The sequence below is a fragment of the Suncus etruscus genome, chromosome 14, assembly GCF_024139225.1.
Source record: "Suncus etruscus isolate mSunEtr1 chromosome 14, mSunEtr1.pri.cur, whole genome shotgun sequence".
Taxonomy (NCBI): domain Eukaryota; kingdom Metazoa; phylum Chordata; class Mammalia; order Eulipotyphla; family Soricidae; genus Suncus; species Suncus etruscus.
The window spans coordinates 2,650,810-2,676,394 of NC_064861.1; the positions used below are offsets into that span (position 1 = coordinate 2,650,810).

The following is a 25,585-nucleotide window of genomic DNA, read 5'->3' on the forward strand; positions in this document are numbered from 1 at the left end:
TGTGAGCAAACTCCTCTGGGGTCATGGGGGAGGATTTGGATGGGGTAAGAACAGGGTCCTTGGGAGGTGAGGAGTGGAAAAGAGAGAATGGGGAGGGGGTGCAGAGCCTTCCCAAGTCTGAGTCCATGGTGAGGAAGAAAACTCAGCCAGGTTGGGCTGTGGGACACAGCGTAGGGATGAAGTCTCCAGCCGGTCTCACCTCTGGAGTGGGGACAGGGGAGCAGGGGTGTTGGTCAGGACTGACAGTGATGGAGAAATTCATGAGGACAATTAGAAAGGCTAGGAGGTGATGGCTCTTGTCCTCCAAGCTGCCTCTTTGCCCTCATGTCCCAGTGTGTCCTCTGGAGGCTGACTTCCTTTGTGGCTTCTCCGAGTTCCCCGGTGAATATGGCCAGGCTGGTTACAGCACAGGAGGGAGTGCACGACAGCCGAGTGTCCCCACATGGTTTCTCACTGCTGCCCAGTGTCCATGGGTGGGTTCAGGGATTCTCACATTGCACCACCCAGGTCCTGCTTGGGGGGATGCGATAGGGTGGGGGTCCTGACTGCCCCCGGTTGCCTCAAGCCCTGCCCCTCTGCTACCGATGGTTCCCTGCCTCACTGCACACATGGTTTCCTAGACTGACAGTTCTGAAAAGGTTCTTTCCACAGGCCTGGGTGCTGTTCTTGGAAGGAGTGTACTTCCCAGCCAGCATGTCTCTAGTGGTGGTTTTCTGCTTCCATGATTTCTCCTTTTGCAAACTACCTGTGTCTGCAGGGAGAGAGTTTACTTTGCGTGCAGCTGACCCAGTCTGATCCTTGACATCCCATATGGTCCCGAGCCTGCCTGGAATAATTTCTAAGCACAGAGCCAGGAGTAACCTCTGAATGCTGCCAGGTGTGGCCACAAAACAAACCAACAACAACTACCTATTTCTGTTCCCTTCCAAAACTCTCACTTTACAGGGAAGCCATGTTATAACATGTTTTTGTCCATATTTTTGGGGGGCACATGTTGAGTTTTAAGAAGAGCTTCATAGAAGCCTAATGGCCAGGCTCACAGTACTGGAAGGCTCTTGGAAAGTGACCTGTGATACAACCAAGTAAATCCATCCCCACCATTTACTCTGACATGTTCTCTTATGGATTTGCAAATATTTCTGATCACTTTCATGCTTTTGGATTTCCTTGTCAGCACTGAGTGCAAACTCTGTTTTGGAAATGATAAGAAAAAATATGGGGAATGGGGCCTGAGTGATAGCACAGAGGTAGGGCAATAGCAAGTGGCCAACCTGGGACTGACCCTGGTTCAATTCCTGGTATCCTATGTGGTCCCCCGAGCCTGCCAGGAGTTATTTCTGAGTGCAGAGCCTGGAGTAACTCCTGAGCGTCGCCGGTGTGGCTCCAAAACAAACAAAAAAGAAACCCCCATTATTCAAGTGCACAGTCCTTGAAGCCTAGGAACTTGCTTATTCTCAGACTCTAAGAATGTCCTAGTCAGAACTACCTGCTTCTCTGCATTCTCCGTCTTGACACAAATGTTTGTAGCCTACAACTGTGAACTCAGTCGCAGCATACTGAGCCATCGGAAGGCAACATCCAGAGCTTGCCTCTAACCTGCCCCTCTAGTTTTTGGGCTACACCTGGTGATACTCAGGGCTGAATCCTGGCTCTTTTTTTTTCTTTTGTTTTTGTTTTTGTTTTTGGGCCACACCCGGTGGTGCTCAGGGGTTACTCCTGGCTGCCTGCTCAGAAATAGCTCCTGGCAGGCACGGGGGACCCTATGGGACACTGGGATTCGAACCAACCACCTTAGGTCCTGGATCGGCTGCTTGCAAGGCAAACGCCGCTGTGCTATCTCTCCAGGCCCTGAATCCTGGCTCTTTATTCTGGAATCACTCCAGGTGGTGCTTGAGGGGACAATATGGGAAGTGGAGAATTGACACCAAGTTGACTGTGTGTGAGTGAAAGGCTCTTCTTGCTGTGCTCTCTGGTCCCTTCAGTAAAGTTTTCCAAAGAAAAATTTATCAGCAGACAAAGATTCATGACTGTGCTGGTGAGCTGTTCAGCACCCCCAAACCCCTCCTCCTTCTTTGGGATGCAACATTAGACCAGAAGCAATTATGCTAATTCCCTTGATTACGATGCTGTCTGCCTGTCTAGGGCTGAGCAGCTTAACCTTTAAGGAACCCAGCAACTGTCTGTGTCGTTTGCAAGGTGTGAGCAGGAGCAGAGGGACTTGCCTGTAAGGGATTCCAACTCAAATCCAAAGTGCTGCACTGGGAACAGCATCTTTCGGGAAAGCGTCCAAGTCTGACCCTCATGTGCTCGAAAGTTTAGGGAGAGAAGAGGCAGACCCCAAGAGACAATGCTAAGCAGGTGGCATGCCTGAGGAGTGTCTCTGCTGTGGAACTGGAGGAGGCCCAGCTCTAGAGCAGGTCCCTGACTGACTCACAGCCCTGCCCTCAATGCATCTTGGGGTCACAACTCTTCTGGGGGTCTTGAGAGCGGCTTGGCCTGTGGGTGTCCAGCTACAGGGTTGGGCTGCCAGGGAGCTCCCAGGACTCTTCACCCCCTGCCATCAGCCTCTGAGGTTCATCTGTTCCGGTCTACACAGTGGCTGGGGGCGGGGCAAGAAGTTTCCAGCATGCAGGGACCCCCATGAGATGGGAGAGACCCTGGGCTGTGTGCAGAGAGCTGCTGAGGGCAGGCTGGGAGTTGGAGAGGTGGGGAGAGGCCCAATGTCCTTTGCAGTTTTGTAGGTGCAGAGTCTGAGGAGGTCCCCCTTGCCCCCTCCCCCGGGCCCAGTGGGCAAAACCTCAGGAGCACTGTGCTGAGTCAGTCCTGGAGATGGCCCTGAAGGTGACCCAGCATGGGCTCCAGGGCCTCCTGTGACACATGTCTTCATGCAGCAGCACAGGGCTTGTGGCCTGGAGTGTGGGGACCTGCTCTGACAGGCAGGAAGTGAAGCCCAGGGTCATGAGCACCCACCAAGAACGACCCGCCTGCTGTGCTGCAGAAAAGTTTTGTTTTGGATCTACTGCCTTGATTTTTCATATGATTTTTAATTAAACAATGTTTTGTTTTATCTCTCCTCTCTCCTTGTTTGTCATGGGCCCTCCTTTCCTCTCCCCTCCCCTGTGCCTTGTAAAGTCAAACTCAGGAGACCTAGGCATTCATTTTTTTTTTTTTTTTTTTTTTTTTTTGTGGTTTTTGGGTCATACCCGGCAGTGCTCAGGGGTTACTCCTGGCTCCATGCTCAGAAATTGCTCCTGGCAGGCACGGGGGACCATATGGGACGCTGGGATTCGAACCGATGACCTCTTGCATGAAAGGCAAACGCCTCACCTCCATGCTATCTCTCCAGCCCCACATTTTTTTTTTTTTTTGACATAGGCATTCTTTAAAATCTTTTTTAAGATCTTACAAGTTTCTTGGACTGCCATTGTAATATATACAATAATAAAAAAGACAGTGATTTTTTTTTCTTTTTGGGCCACACCCATAAAGTGCACAGAAATCACTCCTGACTTGGGGGACCATGTGGGATGCCAGGAATCAAACCAAGGTCCGTCCTGGATTGCAAGGGAAAGGTCCTACCACTGTGCCCCAAAGACAGTGATTTTTAAAATTTGAAAACCATTCCTCAGAGAAGATAATACATATGACGACAGATACAGCAGTCTAGTAATCTGACACATTAGGACAAATCACATTATTTCTTTTTACATTGAAAATTTCGTTGATTGTTCAAGTCTGTTTTACAAAAAGTTTTCCCTTTTTTGGGGGGTGTTTGGGTACCCAGTGCTTGGGGCCACTCCCAGCATCATGCATGGGCCATTTGGTGGTTCCACCCATGACTCTGTGATCCCTGGGTTCACATAACAGCCTGTCAATAGCTTCCTGCCCCCAGAGTTTCTGGAGTGAGGCTTACCGGGACTCCCACTCTACTGTGGAGTAAGAGCTCCTTTAGCTCCTCACTGCCCACAGGGCTGCAAAGTTCCACCTGCGACTCCCTGTCTCTGCTCCAGAAGCATCACATCTGGCCCTCTGGGCACTCATATCACAAAGGTGTCAGTCTCAGGAACACAGAGCTTCCAGGGGCACCTCTGGGTGTCATGGGGGCTCAGGCACATTCCTCCAGGAAGGTGTGCCGGGAGCTCAGGGAGCGGGTAGAGGCAACCTGGGAAGAACCGCTGGGCTGGCCCTTGTCCCTGTGCCCCAGCATGGACTCCATCCTGGTCACCGTGTACAGGCTGCTGGGCTGGGCAGGATGCAGCCGGGTGGCCCTCAGCTCTAGCTCGTCATAGTTGGACATATGGATGAAGGGGCACCATCGGAAAGCCTGCTTGAAGCCAGCTCGGAACCTGTGGACAGAGTGCGGGTCAGGGCTGCTGGCACAGTGGACACAGCTGTGGGGGCTCAGCTGTCTCAGTCCCCCAGCCGTGCTGCTATGGCCAGGCCTACCTGATGCCTGTTCTCTAAACACCGGTGGGAGCTCCTGGCATTAGGCTTTGGGAACTGGGAGGGAAAGCCCATTAGGAAGAGGTGTGGGTGGGGCTAGGTAGGCAAGTGCCTGGCACCAGACAGGGGCCCCCAAGCCCTTTGCAGGGTGGAATGAGGCCTGGGAACACTAGGGATAGGCATCCAGAAACTGGAGGGGCCTCACAGTGAAGAGAGACCCCAAGAACCTGGCAGCCCTTAGGTCCAGTTTCACTTCTGCTGATCTCAGGACACCAGGCCAAGAATCTCCCTTCTTGAGCCTGCCCAGTGCACCAGCATTAGCACAGAAATTCCAGCCAGACCCGCCTAAAGGGCTGTCCTTTCTTAAATTCATTTGAGATGCCCTTGCTGTTTGACACCCAAGGACCTGCTTTACCTGAGCACCCATTCACTCGGGCCACCTAGTAACCTATGTAACTCGAGGCTTCCTCACACCCCACCCCTCAGGGCAACACCCAGTGCCCAGTCGCCTCAGTCCTGCCTTGAAAGGGTTCAGCTTTTTCTCTCAAAGATACAGCCTCGTGTGGTGTGGAGGGAGATGGGGCTCATGTGGCAGCAGCCTGGGGCCCCCCAGAACATGGTTTGAGGACTTGTGAGGTGAGTACAGGAGGAGTGGAGTGCTATGGGTCCCCCACCCCTTCTCATCTGTGCTGGAAGCTGCGCCCCAAGCCAGGACTCCTTTGAGTGAGCAAGGTGAATGGCCAGCCTGTCTCAGCCCTGCGGGCCACACCTAGTGGTGCTTAGGGGTGACTCTTGACTCTTCCTTCAGAACTCGCTCCTGGCAGTGTTTGGGAGACCATCTGGGATGTTGGGGATGATGGTCGAACGCAAGGCCAGTGCCTCCTGCTGGGCAAAGGGTCTGCACTCTCGGATCTCACCTCTTGTTGAGGCAGCAGTAGATGATGGGGTTGTACATGGTGGAGCTCATGGCCAGCCAGAAGCTGCCCAGGTAGACCTGCTGGATGTACTTCCATCTGTTGAGCTGCTGGTAGACAGCCGTGAGGATGAAGTAGACGTGGTAGGGGAGCCAGCACACGGCGAAGGTCACCACCACCACCACCATCATCTTTACCACCTGGGTGGGTGGAACGGGGCAGAGGGAGGGACGGAGGTGGGACAGGACATCCATGAGTCTTGGCATGGAGCACAGCTCCAAAGAAGACAGCAGAGTGAGGGAGAGGAAGAAGGGGGAGAATGGGAGTGAGAGAAATTGGTAGAGAGAGAGGGAGAGGGAGAGAGAGAAGAAAAGTGAAAGGAGGAGAGTGAGGGAGAGGAGTTGGAAGCAATGTTTCTCAGTATCCATAAAAATGCCCTTGGTTTCATTAAAATGTTTCCATTGTTTGTTTTTGGGATAGACCCACCTGGCAGTGTTCAGGAGTTACTCCTGGCTCTGTGCTCAGGAATCCCTTCTGGTACACTCAGGGAGCCATAGGGGATGCTGGGGACGAAACCAGGTCAGCCACATCCCAGGCAAAAGCCCGCCCCATGGTGCTATCGCTCCGGCCCCAGGTTTCACGTTTTTCTTCTTTCTTGCTTGTGTGTGTTTGGGGGCGGCTCCCCCAGAGCTGCTTAAGGAGCTCCTTTCCCCACAGCTGTGATGAATTTTGCACGGCTATGACTGGCTCATTTTTTCCTCTCAAGTCTAATCTGTAATATCAGCTGTGTGTACTTGAGGAGACAGCATGCAATTAAATGGCCCAAGGTTGGATTTATGTCTTTAAAGCCAAAACAAATGACATGATTACTAGAAATGATTGCTTTTGGCAGGGGTGGGTGGGCCACACCCAGTGATGCTCAAGGTTTACTCCTGGCTCTGTCTGACTGGCTCAGAGACCAGAAAGGGTGCAGGGATCGACCCCAGGGTCCCATAAGTTCTGGGCAAGTGTTCCAGCCCAGAAATTAGAGGCATCAGTTCCAGAAATGAGAAAAAGCAGCTAAGCTGCAGGAATGCAGGGTTTGGGGGTGGGGGGTCAGAGGGATGAGGACAGAAAAGGTGATGGGCAAATCCTGCTGTGAGGGCCAGTTGGTACAGCATGGGATGGTGGCTGAGAGGGGACAGGAAATGAAGGGACTGGGAATGGGAGAGAGTAAAGTACTGGGGATACAGGGAGTCATAAAGTAGTGGGGATGGAGGGAGTAACGGTACCTTTCTTTTGGCCTTGAGCTGCTCGTGGTACTTGTCACAGGTATCTCCTGGGATCTCTCCGCCCCACAGGGTGAGCCCTATGATGGTGTAGGTGATACCCATGACGAGCAGGGGCAGGAAGTAAACCAGGACGATGACCGTGACATGGTAGCTGCAGAGATAGGGTGCCCAGCTGAGTACAGGAACAGCATCCGTGGCCATGTAGCCTGTGGCCATGGTCAGAGCCCCTTCCGGCAGACCCCTACCAGCTACCCTGTGGGGAACTGCAGCGAGAGCTGTGGCACTCACATGGTCATTCATCTTCCCAATTAGAGGACAGTGGCTGGTTGGATAGTGTGACCTCTGACATGTGTTTCTGCACTAACATTTTCCCCTTCTAGAACCTAACTTATACCAGAAGTAGATCAAAATGTGATTTTCCAAGATGATGTTTGTATTTGCTTTGAGTCAAAAATGAGAATCATCAACAGACAGTTTAGAAGACAAGAATAGCAAAGTGATATGCAGACAATTGTACAGTTCTGCTCAATTTCCCCTTTGGTTTTCCTTCAAGAGGGTCCAAAATAAGAAAGACTAAGTTCTACCCTAACTTTTGTGGTCTAAGTCTGTGCGCAGGTTTCTTGAGTGGCATACAGAAGAGCAGGGACCAAGACCCCCTTTGTGTCAGCTTGGCTCTGCAGTGAGAGCACAGCTTCCCACTCTGCTTTTCTTCTCCAGGTAACTTTCTTTCTCCTCTAGGCAGCCCTTGGCTACTCCCTCCTTCTTCCCCTGGTCCAAGGGAGTTAGTGGTCATCCTGTGTTCCCAGTTAGGACAGTTTAGAACTTATATGAACTTCCCAACCGGACCTTAGTATATTCCTAGCATTTTCTCTTGCCTCTTTCTCCACATGTGAGCCCAGGAGGGGAATAACTACACCCTCTTTCCTCAGGGTTTCTTCTGTCATTACTTAAACACTCCATGAACTCAATTGAAATCCAGAACAGAGAGGTCGGAGCCCTAGTCCAGAAGGGAGGGAGGCACTGGCCTTGCACATGGCTGAGCTGGGTTTTATCCCTGATACCTCAGATGATCCCTGAGCAAAGTGCAAGGAGAAAGCCCTGAACACCACTGTGTGTGTCCCCAAACCACCTTCAGGCCATGGTTAAAAACAGAAAGAGAATATACATACGTGAAATGCTGTGTCTGGCCTTTTGGCCACTGCACATAACACAGCGTTCGGCTGGGCATGACCTTGGTCGTGGAGTAGAGATACTGGGGGAGGGCGAGCAGGAGGGCCAGCACCCAGATGCTCCCAATGACCACCTTGGCGGCTGTGGCTGACAGCCGAGGCTTTAGGGGCTCTATGATGGCCATGTACCTGTGCAAATACAAAGGTGTTTTTAAAATTAATTATTTTATTTAGACACAGTGGATACTGGTTATTCATAATACAGTTGGCTCCCCCCACCAAAGATACAAAGCTGTTCATGATTGAATTCCTAGTCATACAATGTACCATACCCTTTACCAGGGCACATTTCTCATCACCAATGTCCCTAGTTTCCCTCCATCCTCCCTGCCTTTGGGGCAGGCATTCTCTCTCTCTCTCTCTCCCCCTATTCTTTTCTTTTTGGTTTTTGGGCCACAAACGATGGTGCTCGGGGGTTACTCTTGGTTCTGTGTTCAGAAGTTACTCCTGGAAGGCTCCAGGGACCATATGGGATGCCAGAGATTCAACCGAGTGCAAGGCAAATGACCTCCCCACTGTGCTATCACTCTGGCTCCTGTTCCTTTTTTCAAATTCCCCGCTTTTAGACACAGTGGTTGTCGCTGGTCTGTCCCCCTTTTTGCAGAGTCAAGTCCACAAGCCAGGACTGTGACTTGGGCTTTGCAGAAATAGCCTGATGCAATCAGCATGCAAGGAAATGGGGGTATCCTGCACTGCAGGCGTATGTCGTGGGGACACATCCCAGTGCCACACTGCACTGCAACTTCCATGTTTCAAACAAAGAAATGGAATGTAGACAGCATCCGGGTCAAAGTGACAAACATGATGACCCTGTGTGGGGCCAGAGCCAACCATGAACCTGGTCAGACCCACTCGCAGGGGAATCCACATAGGTGTGCTGCTGTGCCTCTAAGGTTGGGTCTGAGCAAAGGCTTCATGTGTCCAAAGCAAGTTCTATGGACTGATGCTAATGAGACCTTGGCAAGGGGCAAAGAGAAGGCATCCTTTCGAGGAGGACCTATGTAGTGGCAGAGGGTCCTGGTTCCAGGACACAGTGCACCTTGCAGGCACCCATGCAGCCCTAGGGGACCTGCCTGCTTTTTCGGTTTGGTTTATTTTATGGGCCACACCAGGGGGTGCAGAGGGCTTACTCGCGGTTCTGCACTCAGGAATCACTCCTGGCAGGTTGGAGAACCATCTGGGACATGGGGGTTAGGGGTCAGAGGTTGGAAGGCTGTCGAATCTAGGTCGGCTGTGTGCAAGGCAAACTCCCTTCCAGCTGAAGTAGTCATACAAAACCTGGGGCTCTACCTCAAGTTTTAAACAGATCAATTTGTGGCAAACTGCCAAATTCTGATGAATATTCTTAGGAGAAACTGGTATTCACCAGACTGATGTTATATTCCCCCCCTCAGTTGTAATGGAAAAACATTATTTAAATGGCTTTAACTGTTGGCATCTGCTATCCACCATACTGATGTTATATTCCCCCCTTCAGTTGTAATGGAAAAACATTATTTAAATGGCTTTAACTGTTGGCATTTGTGTTTATCAAATGTAGTTTGACTGAAGCAAAATTTTCTAGCATTCCAAAGAATGAGAATGACTTAAGCTCCAAACACTTGAACCCAAACCATAAGTATTTGAAAATAAAGGGAATGCATCCGTTTACTTATTGTACTATGATCTTATAAGTAGGTAGAGTCAGATCGTCAGCAGATATTCCCACTAGTAGATAAATTCCAATGTATCCGTTTTAGTCATGTGTTCTATTTAGTCATGTGAACTATTTGTAATTTTTATGCATAACTATGGCTTACAATCATTTCTCTGGAGTTGGAGAGAAAGCCAGTGGGTAGGGCATTTGTCTCGCATGCAGCTAGCCCTGGTTTAATTCCTGGCATCTCATACGATCTCTTGACAACCTCCCAGAGTGATGCTTGAGTGCAGAGCCAGATGTTATCCCTGGAGAGATCTGGTGGGAATTGGTTTAAACCTGGTCCTGGTGTGTATGGGTCATGTGCTCCTCACTCCACCCTCTGCCTTGCCACGCCAGTTATGCTTTGGGATTCAATTGAGACGCTGATGTGAGCAGGACCAGGGACTGGTAGAAGCAGTCAGTGCCATAGGGGCAGTTCCAGATGCGCCGTGAGTCCTACTGAGTGCTGAGGTCAGTGGTTGAAATGAGGGACATAAAAGGCAGATGGTCTGTTTCTGTGTTCACCCAGATGAAGGTGCATCTTGCAATTTCATGGCGTGTGCGCACACATGCACGCACGCACACGCACGAGCACGCACACACACTCTCCAGAACGCAACACTTTTGGGTTTTGGGGCCACACCTGATAGCACTCAGGGATTACTCTTGACTCTATACTCAGAAATCACTCCTGGAAGGCTTCGGTACCATATGGAATGCCAGAGATCAAACCCAGTTGGCCGATGAAAGGCTACTGCCCTCCCTGCTGTGCTATTGCTGCAGCCCTTCACAGGAGATTTGGCTAATTTCTGGTCCCATCCTTCGCTCCTTCTTTTAGCATTGTTCCTGCCTGTGGTCCTGCGTCACTGCAGTAAGTCAGTGGGGAGACTTGCTTTTTCCCAAGCTGTGGTCCCACTGGGGCTCAGGGCTACAGAGACTTTCAGACCTCTGCAGTCAAGTCCTTCAGAGCAGAAGCTTCGGGAGGAAGCAGGTCTAGGGCAGCAGGGGACCCACAGAGATGGGGGTCCAGGTGTGAGGGGCTGCTTCTGAATAAAGGCAGGTAAATGGTTAGGGTGTTACTGTTTCTCAGACAGACATGTATGCCCTTTCCCCTGATGTGGAAATGTCCTTTCTTAGGGATCAGCTGAAAGGAGCCAGGGGCAAGTGGCAGGCTCTGTCCTGAAGGGTGACGGGGTGGCAGAACCAGCAGGACTAGAGGCATGAGCTCTCAGAGACACAGCCTGCACTGGAGAGTCATCCTTCCCATGAGGGTGGGGGCCTGAACAGGATGAAGGCACGAAGGGGCCTGGCCTGGCTGTGGTTCTGTGAATCTGGCTAGGTTGTTTGGATGGGGCATTAGCCAGGTCACTGAGGGACCCAGAGATGCCAAGCAACTGGGCAGGGAGAGGCATCCAGGCACCACATGGGGAATCAGAGGTGCACTGCCAACAAGCTTCACTGTCTCTCCAGTGGGCCTGAGCTGGCCTCTGTCCTTGGCTCCATGCTATGGCTCATCTTTGTGCGCTGGGGTCCCTGGCACCTTCTGCACACCCCTCACCATGTGAAGTTGGCCTCTCATGTGGTTACTCACTCGCCCAGCACTGATGTCTCCTTGTTAGACCACCTTGCTCTGCCCTCAACTCCCTCTTGACAGAACTTAGGGCTCAGTTTTTACTTTGAAGTGATGCTTTTAGCAAAATAGAATTATTTTGGGGGGAACCTCATTTCATACTGTTAGAGCCTTTTCTGTTTTGGTGATGGGTTTTGGTCTCATCACTTTGCCTGGTGCTGAGGCCTCTGCTAAGTTCTGATTCAGGGCCCTCAGGGCATGCGGCTTGCAGACAACCACAAGTTTCATTTACTGCAGTGAGCATTGACCTGGAATTGGAGAGTTTTGCTGTCTTCCAACTAGGCAGTTTTTGGGTCTTTGTAAATTCCAAACACAAAGTGTTGTCTGGAGCGAGCCTGCAGATAGAAGATCAGACACCATGGCTACTGTGCCTGGAACTCTGGCCTTTGGCTCAAAAGCTTTTTCTGCTTCCATAAATTACTGAAGAGAAATATCATCTTTCTTGAAATGACATTTTTTAAGACACAATTTCTCTATTTGTCTTGTTGCTAAACATTATTTCCTGCTGTTTATACAATCTCTCGTGATAGAGGATTAAAAAAATCAGATCACATTTATCTGATACAGGGGCTCATATAAAAGTAGTGTGTGTGAAACTGATAATTAGGCATGCCTAAATTGATAAAGAGTGGTTTGCATAATAATTTAAAACTTAGCTTTAAGAAACTTTATAAGGGCTGGAGAGATGGCATGAAGGTAAGGTGTTTGCCTTGCATGCAGAAGGCCAGTGGTTCGAATCCCGGCATCCCATATGGTCCCCTGAGCTTGCCAGGAGCGATTTCTGAGCCTAGAGCCAGGAGTAACCCCTGAGCACTTCTGGGTGTGACCCCCCCACCAAAAAAGAAAAACTTTATAAAAGTAGATCAAACTAGCCCCAAATCAAGAGTAAATAAATAATAAGCAGGAGGAGGGGAAATCAGATAAATGGAGACAAGATAAAGAGACATGCGTGTTGCCAACCCAGGTACATGGTGCCCACATTTCCCTTCTCGAGATGGGAGTTTTCTTACTTTCCTGCTGGAATATGTACTCTATCTCTGGAAAAAACCTGTGGTATCTCTTGAGCATGTTATTTTCTCTCTCTTTATCTCTCTCCTTTTCTCAGAATTTCCACATAAAATGTTTTTACTTAAAAAAAAAAAAGGGAGACTAGGGCCAGAGAGATAGCATGGATGTAGGGTGTATGCCTTGCATGCAGAAGGATGGTGGTTTGAATCCTAGCATCCCATATGGTGTGTCGTCCCCCCCCCCCCCCCCCGTGCCTGCCAGGAGCAATTTCTGAGCATAGAGCCAGGAGTAACTCCTGAGCACTGCCAGGTGTGACACCTCCCTCCAAAAAAAAAAAAAAAAAAGGAGACAATATAGATTAATCACAGTGAGAACTGGTTGGCTAAAAGAACAAGATGTCTTGAAGAGCAACAAAACAAAACAAGCAGACCTAAACCACTAAATCCAGAGAACTAAATCACATACTGGCCTTCCTTACCACAAGGAAATAATTTGAACAACTTTATACCAAAGAACCAAGCATCTAAGAAAATAATGAAAAGAAAAGAACTGAAAAACTCAAGAATAACAGAATCATCTGAATTTTCTTCTAACAAGTAAAAAGATAGATTAAATTTCACAAAGACCAAGACTTACTCATTGGTGGATTTGTCTTCACATTTGAGGAAGAAAAGTGAACCAGGGGCTGGCGAGATAGCATGGAGGTAGGGCATTTGCCTTGCATGCAGAAGGACGGTGGTTCAAATCCCGGCATCCCATAGGGTCCCCCAAGCCTGCCAGGAGCGATTTCTGAGCCTAGAGCCAGGTGCAGCCCAGCCCCTGAGCACTCCCGGGTGTGACTCAAAAACCAAAAAAAAAAAAAAAAAAAGGAAAAATGGACCAATTCTTCACCAGACTCTCAGCAAGTGCAGGACGGAACACAACCATCTCTCTGCATGAAGTTAGGATTCTGATCACAGCAGAGCTCAGGAGAGGGACAAGCAGAGGCCAGGACCAACCTAAGACACTCAGGTCACAGCTACAGCCGAAAAAGCAGGGTGTGGGAAGCAGGAGCTCATCTCCATGGTACTACCTATGACTAACTTCTGAAATGTGAGGCAGATTTGAAAATCTGTCACTGGAGCTAAGAACAAAGCATGAAGATGGCAAAGAGACAAGCTGTCAAATGTCTGTGTATCTGCGTAACACAGGTCATCCACACCGGCAAGAGATAATTTTTTTACCCAACACTGGGTACCTTTGAGGTGTCTGAACTGTTTAAAACTCGGTTCTTCTCTCCTAAGCTCTGACATAAGACGTCATTGCAGTGGGAAGAAAGAAAATGAGAGAGAGAGAGAGAGAGAGAGAGAGAGAGAGAGAGAGAGAGAGAGAGAGAGAGAGTGAGTCAGCCCCAGAAGTGGGCAGGGAGAGGGGGAAAACGTGAGAAATTGGTGGTGCACTGGTGAGGATCATTGTATGTGTTGGCCATTGTATGACTGAAACTCAATGAGGAATAACTTTAACTGTGAAAAATAAAACAACTGCAATATGAACAACCTTGTATCCACAGTGTTTTTTTGTGTGTTTGTTTTTTATTTTTATTTTTGGGCAACACACAGTGATGCTCAGGGGCTACTCCTGGCTATGTGCTCAGAAATTGCTCCTGGCTTGGGGGACCATAGGGATGCTGGGGGATCGAACAGTGAGTAGTCTGTACTGGGTCAGCCACGTGCAAGGCAAATGCCCTACCACTGCGCCATCACTCTGGCCCCTATCCACAGTGTTTAACTAAAGTAATTAATTACAAAAAGTACAATGGAGGGGCCGGGCGGTGGCGCTGGAGGTAAGGTGCCTGCCTTGCCTGCGCTAGCCTAGGACGGACCGCGGTTCGATCCCCCGGCGTCCCATATGGTCCCCCAAGAAGCCAGGAGCAACTTCTGAGCGCATAGCCAGGAGTAACCCCTGAGCGTCACAGGGTGTGGCCCAAAAACCAAAAAAAAAAAAAAAAAAAAGTACAATGGAACTGCAAAAAAGTAAAAACAAAAGATATATACTAATGACTTTAGAGAATTTTAGTTTAAATTAAAAAAAAAATGGACTGGGAGCTTGAGCCTGTGTTTTCACAGGCAAAGGGAAGGAAAACACAGAAGAAACCATGGGCCCGGAGAGACAGTGGCGTTTGCCTTGCAAGCAGCCGATCCAGGACCAAAGGTGGTTGGTTCGAATCCCGGTGTCCCATATGGTCCCCCGTGCCTGCCAGGAGCTATTTCTGAGCAGACAGCCAGGAGTAACCCCTGAGCATCACTGGGTGTGCCCAAAAACCAAAAACCAAAAAAAAAAAAAAAAAAAAAAGAAACCGAAGGCTTTCAATGGTGCCTGCTGAAGCCCACCAACTTCACTCATCCTTACAGGCACCAAGACTCCCCAAGAAACAGGTCCCTAAGGGACCACACGAGGCCAGGGGGCTTTGTGCCAGTGTGTGTTTGAGACCAATTAGGTCTCCAGTACTCTCAGCAGCCCCGAGAAACCAACTTTCTTTTTTTTTTTTTTTTTGTGGTTTTTGGGTCACACCCGGCAGTGCTCAGGGGTTATTCCTGGCTCCAGGCTCAGAAATTGCTCCTGGCAGGCACGGGAGGACCATATATGGGACGCCGGGATTCGAACCGATGACCTCCTGCATGAGAGGCAAACGCCTTACCTCCATGCTATCTCTCCGGCCCCCCAACTTTCTTTAAGTGAAAAAACAGAAAGTGCCCCCCATGGCATCCCAGGCTATTCCATCCCTCTGGGTCAGCTCAGTATCCCCAGTGCAGGGTATCACCCACTTCCTGGAGCAGGCTGCACCCTAGAGCCAGGAGGACCCTTTGGTTTCAGGCAGAGAGATAGGGTGGGTTGTGGAGGTCACAGTGAGGTGTGAATGAACTGAGAGTAAAGGACACAGGAAACAAGGGTTTGGACTGTATTGGGAACGATGCACTTGCTCTGTCAATGGCAGCAGTGATTTATATAATTGAGCCATGGCTGTGGCTATCAAGGAGGCATGAGTGTACGGTGAAATCTAATGTCTGTGAGCACAGGGGCAGGCCACCAGGGTCAGAGGCATGGTGGGCACAAAAGCCAGCCAGGGGCCAAGGTAGGACAGGGCAGGGCAGGACAGACTTATACTCTCTCATTACTTATTTTATGAGTCCAAGTTGGAGAGAATTCCAACAACACATGTGCCCTGTCTTTGGCTGCAAAAACAATCTGAGCCAACCTTTTCTCTACATAACTAGCTGAACTGAATGGACTTCAGAACTCCCTCCAGGCTGCATGCTGCTGCATTCTACATCACCTTAGTGACTGGATGCTGGTTCACAGGAAAGAAATAGCCACTGGCTGCAGGAAGCTTTATTTTCAAACCCATGGTCATAATGAAAATGCACTCTGTGACTCACTCAAACAACTCCAGATTCCATTTTAGATTTTGGCCAGAAGAAATGAAAAGATAACTTTTATTCCCCCCCCCTTCAGAATCCACACATACTTAATTTTCATCAAATTTCATAATGTGTTGTGAAATAGCCAAGGAGACTGAGTTTTTACACTTAATACGCCACCAGATGCTGACAATAACAACCACATGCTGGGCCGAGAGATGTAAGGCAATACCTTTGCGTGTGTGTGTGTGTGTGTGTGTGGGGGGGGGACAGGATTCCATCCCCGATGCCCCATGTGGTCTCCGGAGCTCCACCTGAGCACAGAGCCCCGAGAACCAAACAAACGAAGCTGCTTTTATTTTTCCCCTGGTATGTGCGAGACTGGAGGCATTTCACCAATTCCTTATGGGAGCCATTGTTCCTGAAGGTCAAAGCTGAATGGCAAGAGGAAAACTTGGGATGTCAGAGGGCTTAAAACATGTGGCTTTTCCAGCGGTGGCCCCTGATCAAAGGATGTGCTTTTGTGCTTCATCGTCTGGGTTAGAAGCAAAAATACCTGCTCACCCATCGCACCCTAGGGCAGTGGTAGGCAAGGGTAGTTCCCAGAGATGATCAACCATGTTCATCCCTTGGGACTGGCCCAAGCTGACCTGGGACTGTGTCTTCCCCAGACCGCACTCACTGCCCTAAGGGTAGCTCAAACCTTGCCCTGTCTGGAAGCACATTTGGGGGTGCAGGAAGGATGTTTGTTGTTGCTGTTGTTTTTCTCTCATAGCTGAGGAGACCTGAAGTGAAGGGAACATACCCCTGTAGGTCCCAGTACAGCCCTTCCCTTCCATTCCGCCCAGCAGCGTAAGCGGCACTTCCTACAGGTTCTCAGGAGAAAGTGGGGAGAGCAGGACTGAGGAGCTGGGGGGGGGGTGCCCTGGATATGGAGGGCTACAGAGCGCAGGAATGCCCCCCATGGTGACCAGAACGGTGGGATTCAGCACCACAGAGAGCGAAACTCGAAGGTATAGGAACCCGATGATAACAGTTGGGATCCTTTCTAGGCATCTATCTCCCTGTCTCAAAATGACAGTTGGGTACGACCTTCCACTACTGACTGAAGTTGCCGCCGTCGCTGCCAGTGAACCTCAAGCCCCGGAACGCGTCTGGGGGTCCCTGGGCAGAAAGAAAGCGGGGCGACGATGGGAGAGGGGGGGAGAGGCGAGGACGGGACGGGCGGGACGCTGCCCTCTCTCCTTCTTGTTCCCGGTCGGGGTCGGGCCTCTCCTCTCCGAGGCGGGACGCGGGGACCGGGGAGCTGCCCGGCGCCAGACACCGCGCCGCGCCCTCCGCCCGCCGCCTCGCGCCCGCTCACCTGTCCACGGCGATGGCCGTCATGGAGTAGATGCTGGCGAACATGGCGGTGATGGGGAAGAAGTTCTGGAAGCGGCAGTAGCCGGCGCCGAAGTACCACTCGCCGTGCAGCCCGTAGACGAAGTTGGCCAGCGCGTTGAAGGCGGCCGTGGCGGCGTCGGCCAGCGCCAGGTTGACCAGGAAGCCGTTGGTGACGGTCCGCATGCGCTTGTGCGCCAGCACGATCCACACCACCACCAGGTTGCCCAGCACGGCGGCCGCCACCACGGCGCCGAAGGCCAGCGACCAGAGCGCGATGCGCCACGACGGCTGCACGAACGGGTGCGCGGGGCCCGACGCGTTGCCGCCCGCCGCCGCCGAGGTCGCGTTGGCTCCGGCCATGGCGCGGGGCCGCGCGCACCGCTGCGCTCTCGGGCCGGGGAGCCCCGCGAGGGGAGGCGAGGCGAGGCGCGGGGAGGCGAGGGGAGGCGAAGGGAGGCGAGGCGAGGCGAGGCGAGGCGAGGCAGGCGAGGCAGGCGAGGCGCTGCGCGGGCTGCGCCGGCTGCGCTGGCGGGCGGTGTCGGGGCGCGCGCGGACTCGCCGCTGACGCCAGGGGACCCCCACCCCCGCACCTCGGCTGACCAACCGCAGGTCCCCGCGGCCGGCGCGCCGCCCCGGCACCCCTCGGCCGCCGACAGCCCGGACCCGCGCGCGCCGCCTCTCCCCTCTCGTCCCCGCCTGCCTTCCTTGGGCTCTGGGAATGCTGGGGTGCGCACGGCTGTTTCCCTCCGGCTTCCCCCTCTTCTCCGCAGGCCGCCCCATCGTCCGTCCCCCCTTTCCTCTCCACGCCGGCTCCATGGCAGGGTTGAGGGACGGAGGTGGACGACACCCTTAGTCCCAACCGCACCACTCTGCCCTGCAGCCAGCGGACAGACAGCTGTCGGGACAGGCGGGCCTCGAGCGCAGCTCAAAGGCTCCCTGCAGGTTCCACGAAAGGGCCAGAGGACAAGGCGCAGGCATGCAGTGACCAGGCCCCCCCCCCACCTCTCTCTAGTGGGGAGGCAGTGGAGACAGACTCCTCCGCCCTCCCCAGCAGGCAGAAGGCGGCTTCGGCCAGCTTCTCCCTGGCTATTGCCTCTCTCTCCAAAGCTCATCTAGAGCGGTTCTTACACACGGTCGTCTCCAGGCCCAGAAGCTTTCTGTGACGATGACCACAAGTGGGTCGACCAGGCTGTAATGACTGTTTTTCTTTTCCGAGCCTTGGATGGAATGTGTGTAGACCCAAGTCTGGGTCAGTGTGATGGCAGGAGTCAATAGCTCTGCTTCAGTAAAGGTACGGAAGACATTTGTTGAGTCATTTTCTGCTTCTTTCCAGAAAGGTGGCAAAAAGGGGCGATGAACACCAAGTAACGGTAACAGAACCACAATTCCAGCTTGCTCCTTCCAGACCCAGGCTCTGTCCTCTGAAGGGCACACGCCTCCCTCCTGCCACTTCAGCACATAGAAATTTTGTTACCAATGAAACAAACAAGCAAAACAACCCTTTCTTCCCCGAGGAAAACAAAAAGAACACATTCTTGCGCGGATCATCTATTAAAGATGATGGGACAGGTTGAGAGGTGGGTTGGCGGTCTAGGGCTTCTGACCCATGATCGGGGCTGCAGAGAGACCTGTGTGTGGGCAGAGAGCCCAGGGCTGCTCTGAGACCCTGTTCAGGGCAGCCACGTGGTCGGAAGGGCTCTGGTGAAAAGTATCTGTAAAACCACCCACCCGCTGTATCTCCAAGCCTAGGTGAAAGAGTCTGAATGAGGGTCGCACAAGAAAGAATTCAGAACAGGCCGAGGGTGAAACACATGTACTCTGACAGTCTTCTACCTACTATGGCACTCGCTGCCTGCCAGATTGATTGAGTATAGAGATCACCCCTGGATGGGGCAGTAAACCCACCCAGGTTTACAAGTCAGACAATCTTTGTTTTGGGTGAAATCAAGTTGTAAACAAACAGATACAAAGAAACCAGGGATAAACTTTGTTTTAGGTAAAATAAGGTGGAACCCAACAGTATCTACTCTTGTAAGGAGCCTGAGGTACTCACTCCAGGATTTCAGTCTGCTACTGGCGTCCCCTGCTTGGGTCTTCTCTGTTCATTTTTTCCCTTTGTTGACTTCACTGCTAGATCCAGATGTAAAGACCCTTTGCCAAGCCTGATGTCTCAGACCTTTTGTTCAAGGTGAGCCCAGAGTTGGGGGCTTATGTCCAAGTATCTGGTGTGGGCCTGAGGTTCTGGGCCTCCTGTCTGACCATACAGGCCTGAACTTGGCCCTGCCTCGGTGTCTCTGCTCTGCTGGGCTCCCAGCCAGGTCAGTCTCCTTCCAGAGCCATTTCTTAAAAAAAGTTTTTTTTTTTTTATGTATTTTATATATTTAGACTCATGCAATAATGTAAAAAGAAGCAGTCCTCACTGTTAGAAAAATGAAAGTTTGTTTACACATTTGAAAACTTTCTAATGCCACTTCTGTAGAGGTGTTTTTCTGGAAACTAAATTTATTTTGATCATAATCTTGTTATCACCAATGCGATTGTCTCCACTGAGAGATTCTTGTACCAAACAGCACAGCAAGGTGGGGGTGATCTGCTCTTTCCACTGGCTGGGGCCTTTGGTGCAGGCCATCCTGGGGGCAGTTACCCAACTTATATAAACTTTTTAACGGGTATGTTTGGGAGGCAAAGAGAGAGTGCAGCAGGTAAGGTACTTGTCTTGCATATTGCCGACTCTGGTACAATGCCTAGAAATGCATATGATCCCCTGAGCCCCACCAGAAGTAAGCACAAAGCCCTGGGAATCTGCAGGTGTAGCCTCCTAACAAAAACCAAATAAAAAACAAAGCATGTTTTTGGTCATGCCTCCAATTTTTAGTTACCTACCAGAGTCTGGATATAACTTGCTTGTAAGAGAACTTACAAGTTAAGGTGAACTTAACTGTTTTCAGAAGCGAACCCAGAAAATTAATTCATGCAAAACTATTACACAAGGGGCAAGAAGAAGGAGACTCATGGGTCCCTCTGCAATAAATTGTGTGGCAGTGTGACAGGTCAGGGTCAGTGCAACTCTGCAGATGGGACAGTGAGGTCAGAGCACACACGGTCAGAGCACACAGAGACACAGGGTCAGAGCAACTCTGCAGATTGAATGTGAGTTGGTTGGCTGGAATCTGCTTTGGGATCCAATGTCTCCTATAACTACTGTGGGCAGCAGGGCATGGAGAGAGGAGATCATCTCTGAACAGACATTTCTGAGACCACCTGTTTCTGTGCATGCTGGGTTGTATTTTTCTCTCTACTCTCAGATGTTTGTTTTCCACCTCCAGAGAAATGTCACAGAGACTGTGTCTGAAAACTGGTTGAGGATTTTTTAATTTTAATTTTTTTTAGCTAGGTGAGGAAGAGGAAATGCATTAGCTTTCTGTTTTCTCTTCTCAATGAAAATTGATTTTATCTTTATACAAATTTAATTTGGAGAACATCATCTTTAAGAACCAGGGACTGGGGCAGGTTTGGTAGTCTCAAACAAGAGGTCACTGTGACCAGAGCCTGCTTGGACCAGAGTCCAGCCCCACTCCCTCTAAGAGCTAAGGGCACACTCTAATTGTACTCAACAGACAGGGATGGGTGGGTGGGGAGGAGCTAAACTTTTTCTGTCAACAGGGTTAGATGAGTCCAAATTGGATTCAATTTGTCCTTCCTGGGAAGCAAGTACCACATCACGCCAATGAGCTCTCTCTTCCTGGAAGACATTAAAGGATCACAGCATAATCAGGTCACTATTTCCCCTAATGACGATGCTTTAAGTCTCTCTGTCCAAAGTATCTCAAATGAGAAAGAAGCTCAGGGAGCAGCAACATTTCTGGAAGGATGATGAGAGGAGACTGGCAGAGGAAGCCAGAGCCGTGCTTGCAGACAGCAGGAACAATTTCAGCAAAGCAGAGGCCAACCAGCTGTTCCCTCGATCCCAGCAACTCCCTCCGCAGCAAGAGTGTAGCAGAGACTGACAGGTACAGCAAGCATACAAGAATACAATATGGTGACAGGCCTCAGTTTTGGTGAGGACACATACATAAAGTCTCTTGCTTCTCTCGTGTCTGACATCACTTAGGTGGAGTGAGGGTTGGCGCTGATTGTGGCCTAAACACTGGAATCTCAGTGTGCAGGTGACTCCAAGTCCTTGCTATCACAGACCACTGGTTATCAAGACATTGAACACAGGTTCCTGGGCAACAGCACACACTGTGGAGAGGTGGAGTGACTGTCCTCGTCTGTGGATGAAGGTGACTAAAGCAGTAAGATTTTTTCCTTTTGCTGAGCTATACAGGCAAGATAGACAAGATTCCAGGCTGCAGTCCCCACTAGGATAAGGATTCGAGAAAAAAGGACTTGAACAGAGACTGAAAAAGAGGGAGAAACAACCGGAGAAAAGTCCAAACAGAAGTCAGTAAGGAATATAATAGCTGAAGAAAACCAAAACCAAAAACAAAAACACAAGAGGGACTCAATAGGACAGAACAATTAAAAATCAAGTAAGTGGGCTAGAGTGGGTGGCACAAGTGGTAAGGCATCTGCCTTGTGTGCGCTAGCCTAGGATGGACTACAGTTTGATCCCCTGGTGTCCCATATGGTCCCCCAAGCCAGGAGCGATTTCTGAGCTCATAGCCAGGAGTAACCCCTGAGTATCAAGGGTGTGGCCCAAAAACCAAAAAGAGAGAGAGAGAGAGAGAGAGAGAGAGAGAGAGAGAGAGAGAGAGAGAAGAAGAAGGAGGAAGGAAGGAAGGAAGGAAGGAAGGAAGGAAGGAAGGAAGGAAGGAAGGAAGGAAGATCAAGTAAGTGATCCTGAACCAAAACACTGGAATGACCAAAAGAAAAGAAATCCAAACCAATCAAAACTATGTGGAAAAAAACAAAACAAAACAAAACAAAACTATGTGGAACTGCATTCTGCTAACAACTGTCACATTCTTAGGCACCAGGAGAAGAGACGATGAGAAAAAAAACCCTTTCTTGATGCTAACAACTTCCATGAGTTCAGTACCCAAATCTAGGATGTTCAAAAGTCACAGCAAGAGAAAGCAAAGAATTGTTGTGGAGAAGCCTTCATGAGACCTGGTAGGTTTCTGGACATAAGCTCCATGGCTGAAGGGACTTAGTATGATGTATTCCAAGAGTTGCTTGCAAATGGCCTCAAATTCCAACCAGGAAGATGTTGCCCAGCCAGGCTGCCACTGACATTTGAAGGAGGAATACAGAGCTTTGCAACACACAACAGTAAGGAAAATGATCATAGCCAAAGCAATCAACGCACTTGAGAAGTAGAGATGCCTTGTAACTATCTAGACTGGGAGGCCCATTGTTGAATGACATATAGAGTCTGGATGGTTCTGGATGATGGTGGATGGATGGTGAGGCCTTTCTCTGCCAGCCCGGGCCAGTCTCCTGCAGCCCCTTCCATCCGGCAGGTCTGTGGGTTCAGTGTAGCTGCGAGGAAATAATCCACAGGCAATCATGTTCAGGAGACATGAAGCTTTATTAATAATAGGCCACATGTGTGGCTTTTATGCTAACCTTTTAAGCAGATTACTTGAGCTGCCCAGCATCTCAAACCTGTTTCCTATCCCTCCATACTGCCAGCTCCTCTGCCATTCTTTTTGAATCCTTTTACACCCCTCAGGCAACCCCTTTGTTACCTTCAGGTTTCTCTCCAGGTGATTTTAGCATTTTGGCCTGGGAGAGGTTATAGCCAATCTGGATGGAACTCATGCTTCAAGGCAAACAATCTGCTCCTTATTACCTTCACTCTGTTCAGGGAATTTTAAGTTTCATATATACCCTTCAGTTCTAAAATTACATTGATTTTTAAGGGGTTCTTGTTTCTGTGGAGATTTCCTATACATATGCCTGATTGGCATTATTTCCATTTCATAACTGATTATAGCTATATAAGAAATGTTTACTAAAAAGTGTTTAATATTTTGCTCAATATTTGGCTCAAATAAGAAAAAATTTGAGATAATAAAATAAAATGAGAGAAGGGGCTGGAGCGATAGTACAGTGGGGATGGCATTTACCTTGCAAGTGGCCAACCCAGGTTCAGTTCTTGGCATTCCATATGGTCCCCTGAACATCACCAGAAATAACCCCTGGGAGCTGGAGCAGTGGCGCAGAGTGCTAAGGCGTTTGCCTTGCCGGCACTAACCTAGGGTGGACTGTGGTTTGATCCCCTGGCGTCCCATATGGTCCCCCAAGCCAGGAGCAATTTCTGAGTGTATAGCCAGAAGTAACCCCTGAATGTCACCGAGTGTGGTCCCCCCAAAACAAAACAAAACAAACAAAAAAGAGAAAAGAAAAGAAATAATGCCTGAGTGCAGAGCCAGGAATAACCCCTGAGCACCACTGGATGTGACCCTAAAACAAAACAAAAATAAAATGAGAGAAGATTAAGTTTCATATAGCATGGACCTAAATTTTGGGGGTAGGGGAGATACCAGCAGCATTGCGGAAGGCCTGAGTCCATGTCTCACAGTTCTGGCTCCCCCAGTGCTGGGCATGGAAATCAGCACATCATGCATACTAGGCATGTGCTCTACTCTCTGAGCAATCTCTCTGGCCCTCATACAGTAGTCTTGAATAAATAAATGCCTGCTGGTATATTGCGCTTGAACCGTATAAATGTAAGTGGAGCTAGAAAAGTCTCCACATCTCTAGGCAGTTCTCTGGCCAGGCTCCACATCTCTGGCCAGGCTCCAAGAGGAGGGAGACACAGATCAGTAGTGAGACAATAGAGGGCGCTTGTTGCTGTGGCAGCCCAGGGTGTGCATGCTGGCTTCTCTCCTGTGGGTCACTGACTGTTGGCTTGATGGTGCCAGCAAAGGAGCCAGATACTGAGGTAGGTGAGCACTGGGGTTATGAGCCACAGCAGACAAGAAGGTCATGACGGTGAACACAAGCTCTACAAGACATCTGTGGATGAGACCCAGCTGGTGAGAAACTAAGGTCTCCAAAGAGCCCATTGGCCACAGGACTTCAGATTCCCCCGGAGTCCAGCAAAGAGACATAACCACTCACCATGGGAGCATCCTGAGTACAGGGGCATTTGTGAAGCCAGTTGCCTAATTTGGGAATCTGAAAGTTGTGAGATGAGCCTACAGATGAAGAGTTTATGTATTTCCAGAGCTAGCATGTTTGGCATTGTTAGTACAAATTGCTTTATTGTTGAAAGTTTTCCAAAGAATTCTCTTTCTAGCAGCTAATTTACAGAAAAGACCCATTGGCAAAATAAGTAATTTGTTTTGAATTTGACAGTCTGGTAGCATCTCCCTTCTCTTTTAAAGACCATGTTAGTAAAAATACTACAAGTAGGGACTGGAGAGGTGGCGAAGAGCGGTAAGGCATCTGCCTTGCCAGTGCTAGCCTAGGATGAACCATGGTTCGATCCCCTGGCGTCCCATATGCAGGAGCAATTTCTGAGCGCATAGCCAGGAGTAACCCCTGAGCGTCACCAGGTATGGCCCCCCAAAATACCAAAACAAAAAAATACTACAAGTAGAAGGTCCAAGAGATAGTACAGTAGGGAGGGTGCTTGCCTTGTATGTGGCCCTCCCCTCAGCTAGCTTGATCTCTGCCATCCCCGAGTCCTGCAAGGAGCAGTCCCTAATCACAAAGCTGTGAGTAAGCACTGAGCACTGCTGTATGAGCCCCCCAAATCTAAAACAATTATAAGTACCCAACGTATTGTTCAAAGAATGTCACATGAATATGAAAAATCACCTACTTCTATTTCTTTCAATGAGTCTCAATTGTAAATACTTTAACCTAGGACTTTGTCTATTTATATAATTTTTTTAAATAGAACAATTAAAGTCTGTGCCAGCTATAGGAGGAATAATGGCTATCCTATAGATGACTATATTCTAGCCTATTTAAGCATTCTTTGATGGTTAGTAATATCAAAGGTTCTGCCCTTCTTTTTAAATTTACTTTACTTTGGGGGGGATTGTATCCAGAGTGCTCAGGAGTTACTACCGGCTTTGCACTCAGAAATCACTCCTTTTAGGCTCGGGGGACTATATGCCATGCCAGGGATTGAACCCAGGTCAGCCATGTGCAAGGCAGATGTCCTCCTCACTTTTCTATCCTTGGTCCTTAATTTTATTAAAAGAGTGTGTTTCAGGGTCAGAGAGATAGCACAGCAGTAGGGCATTTGCCTTGAAAGCGGCCAACACAGGACCAATGGTGGATCGAATCCTGGCATCCAGTATGGTCCCTTAAGCCTGCCAGGGGCGATTTCTGGGCACAAAGCCAGAGTAACCCCTGAGTGTTGCCAGGTGTGACCCCCCAAAACAAAAACAAACAAAAGAGTGTCTATTACAAAGTTGATGTAGTTGATCATAATACATTTCTTTCCAGTGAAATGGGAGCAAAACTTTTTTTTTTTTTTTGGGCCACACCTGGCGGTGCTCAGGGGTTACTCCTGGCTGTCTGCTCAGAAATAGCTCCTGGCAGGCACGGAGGACCATATGGGACACTGGGATTCGAACCAACCACCTTAGGTCCTGGATTGGCTGCTTGCAAGGCAAACGCCACTGCGCTATCTCTCCGGTACAGTGATAAGCAAATTTGTGAAAA

General features: G+C 49.8%; 1 protein-coding gene across 1 annotated transcript; it reads right to left on the reverse strand.

The window, feature by feature from the left end:
* Nucleotides 1-3,947: 3,947 nt before the first annotated feature.
* On the reverse strand, nucleotides 3,948-17,734 carry TACR3 (tachykinin receptor 3). The gene is made up of 5 exons (XM_049786537.1): nucleotides 16,935-17,734; nucleotides 7,798-7,986; nucleotides 6,629-6,779; nucleotides 5,361-5,557; nucleotides 3,948-4,346 (listed from the first exon to the last, which is right to left on the reverse strand). The coding sequence occupies exons 1-5, from the start codon at nucleotides 17,732-17,734 to the stop codon at nucleotides 4,106-4,108; spliced, it is 1,578 nt and encodes a 525-aa protein (XP_049642494.1). The 3' UTR covers nucleotides 3,948-4,105.
* Nucleotides 17,735-25,585: the final 7,851 nt, after the last annotated feature.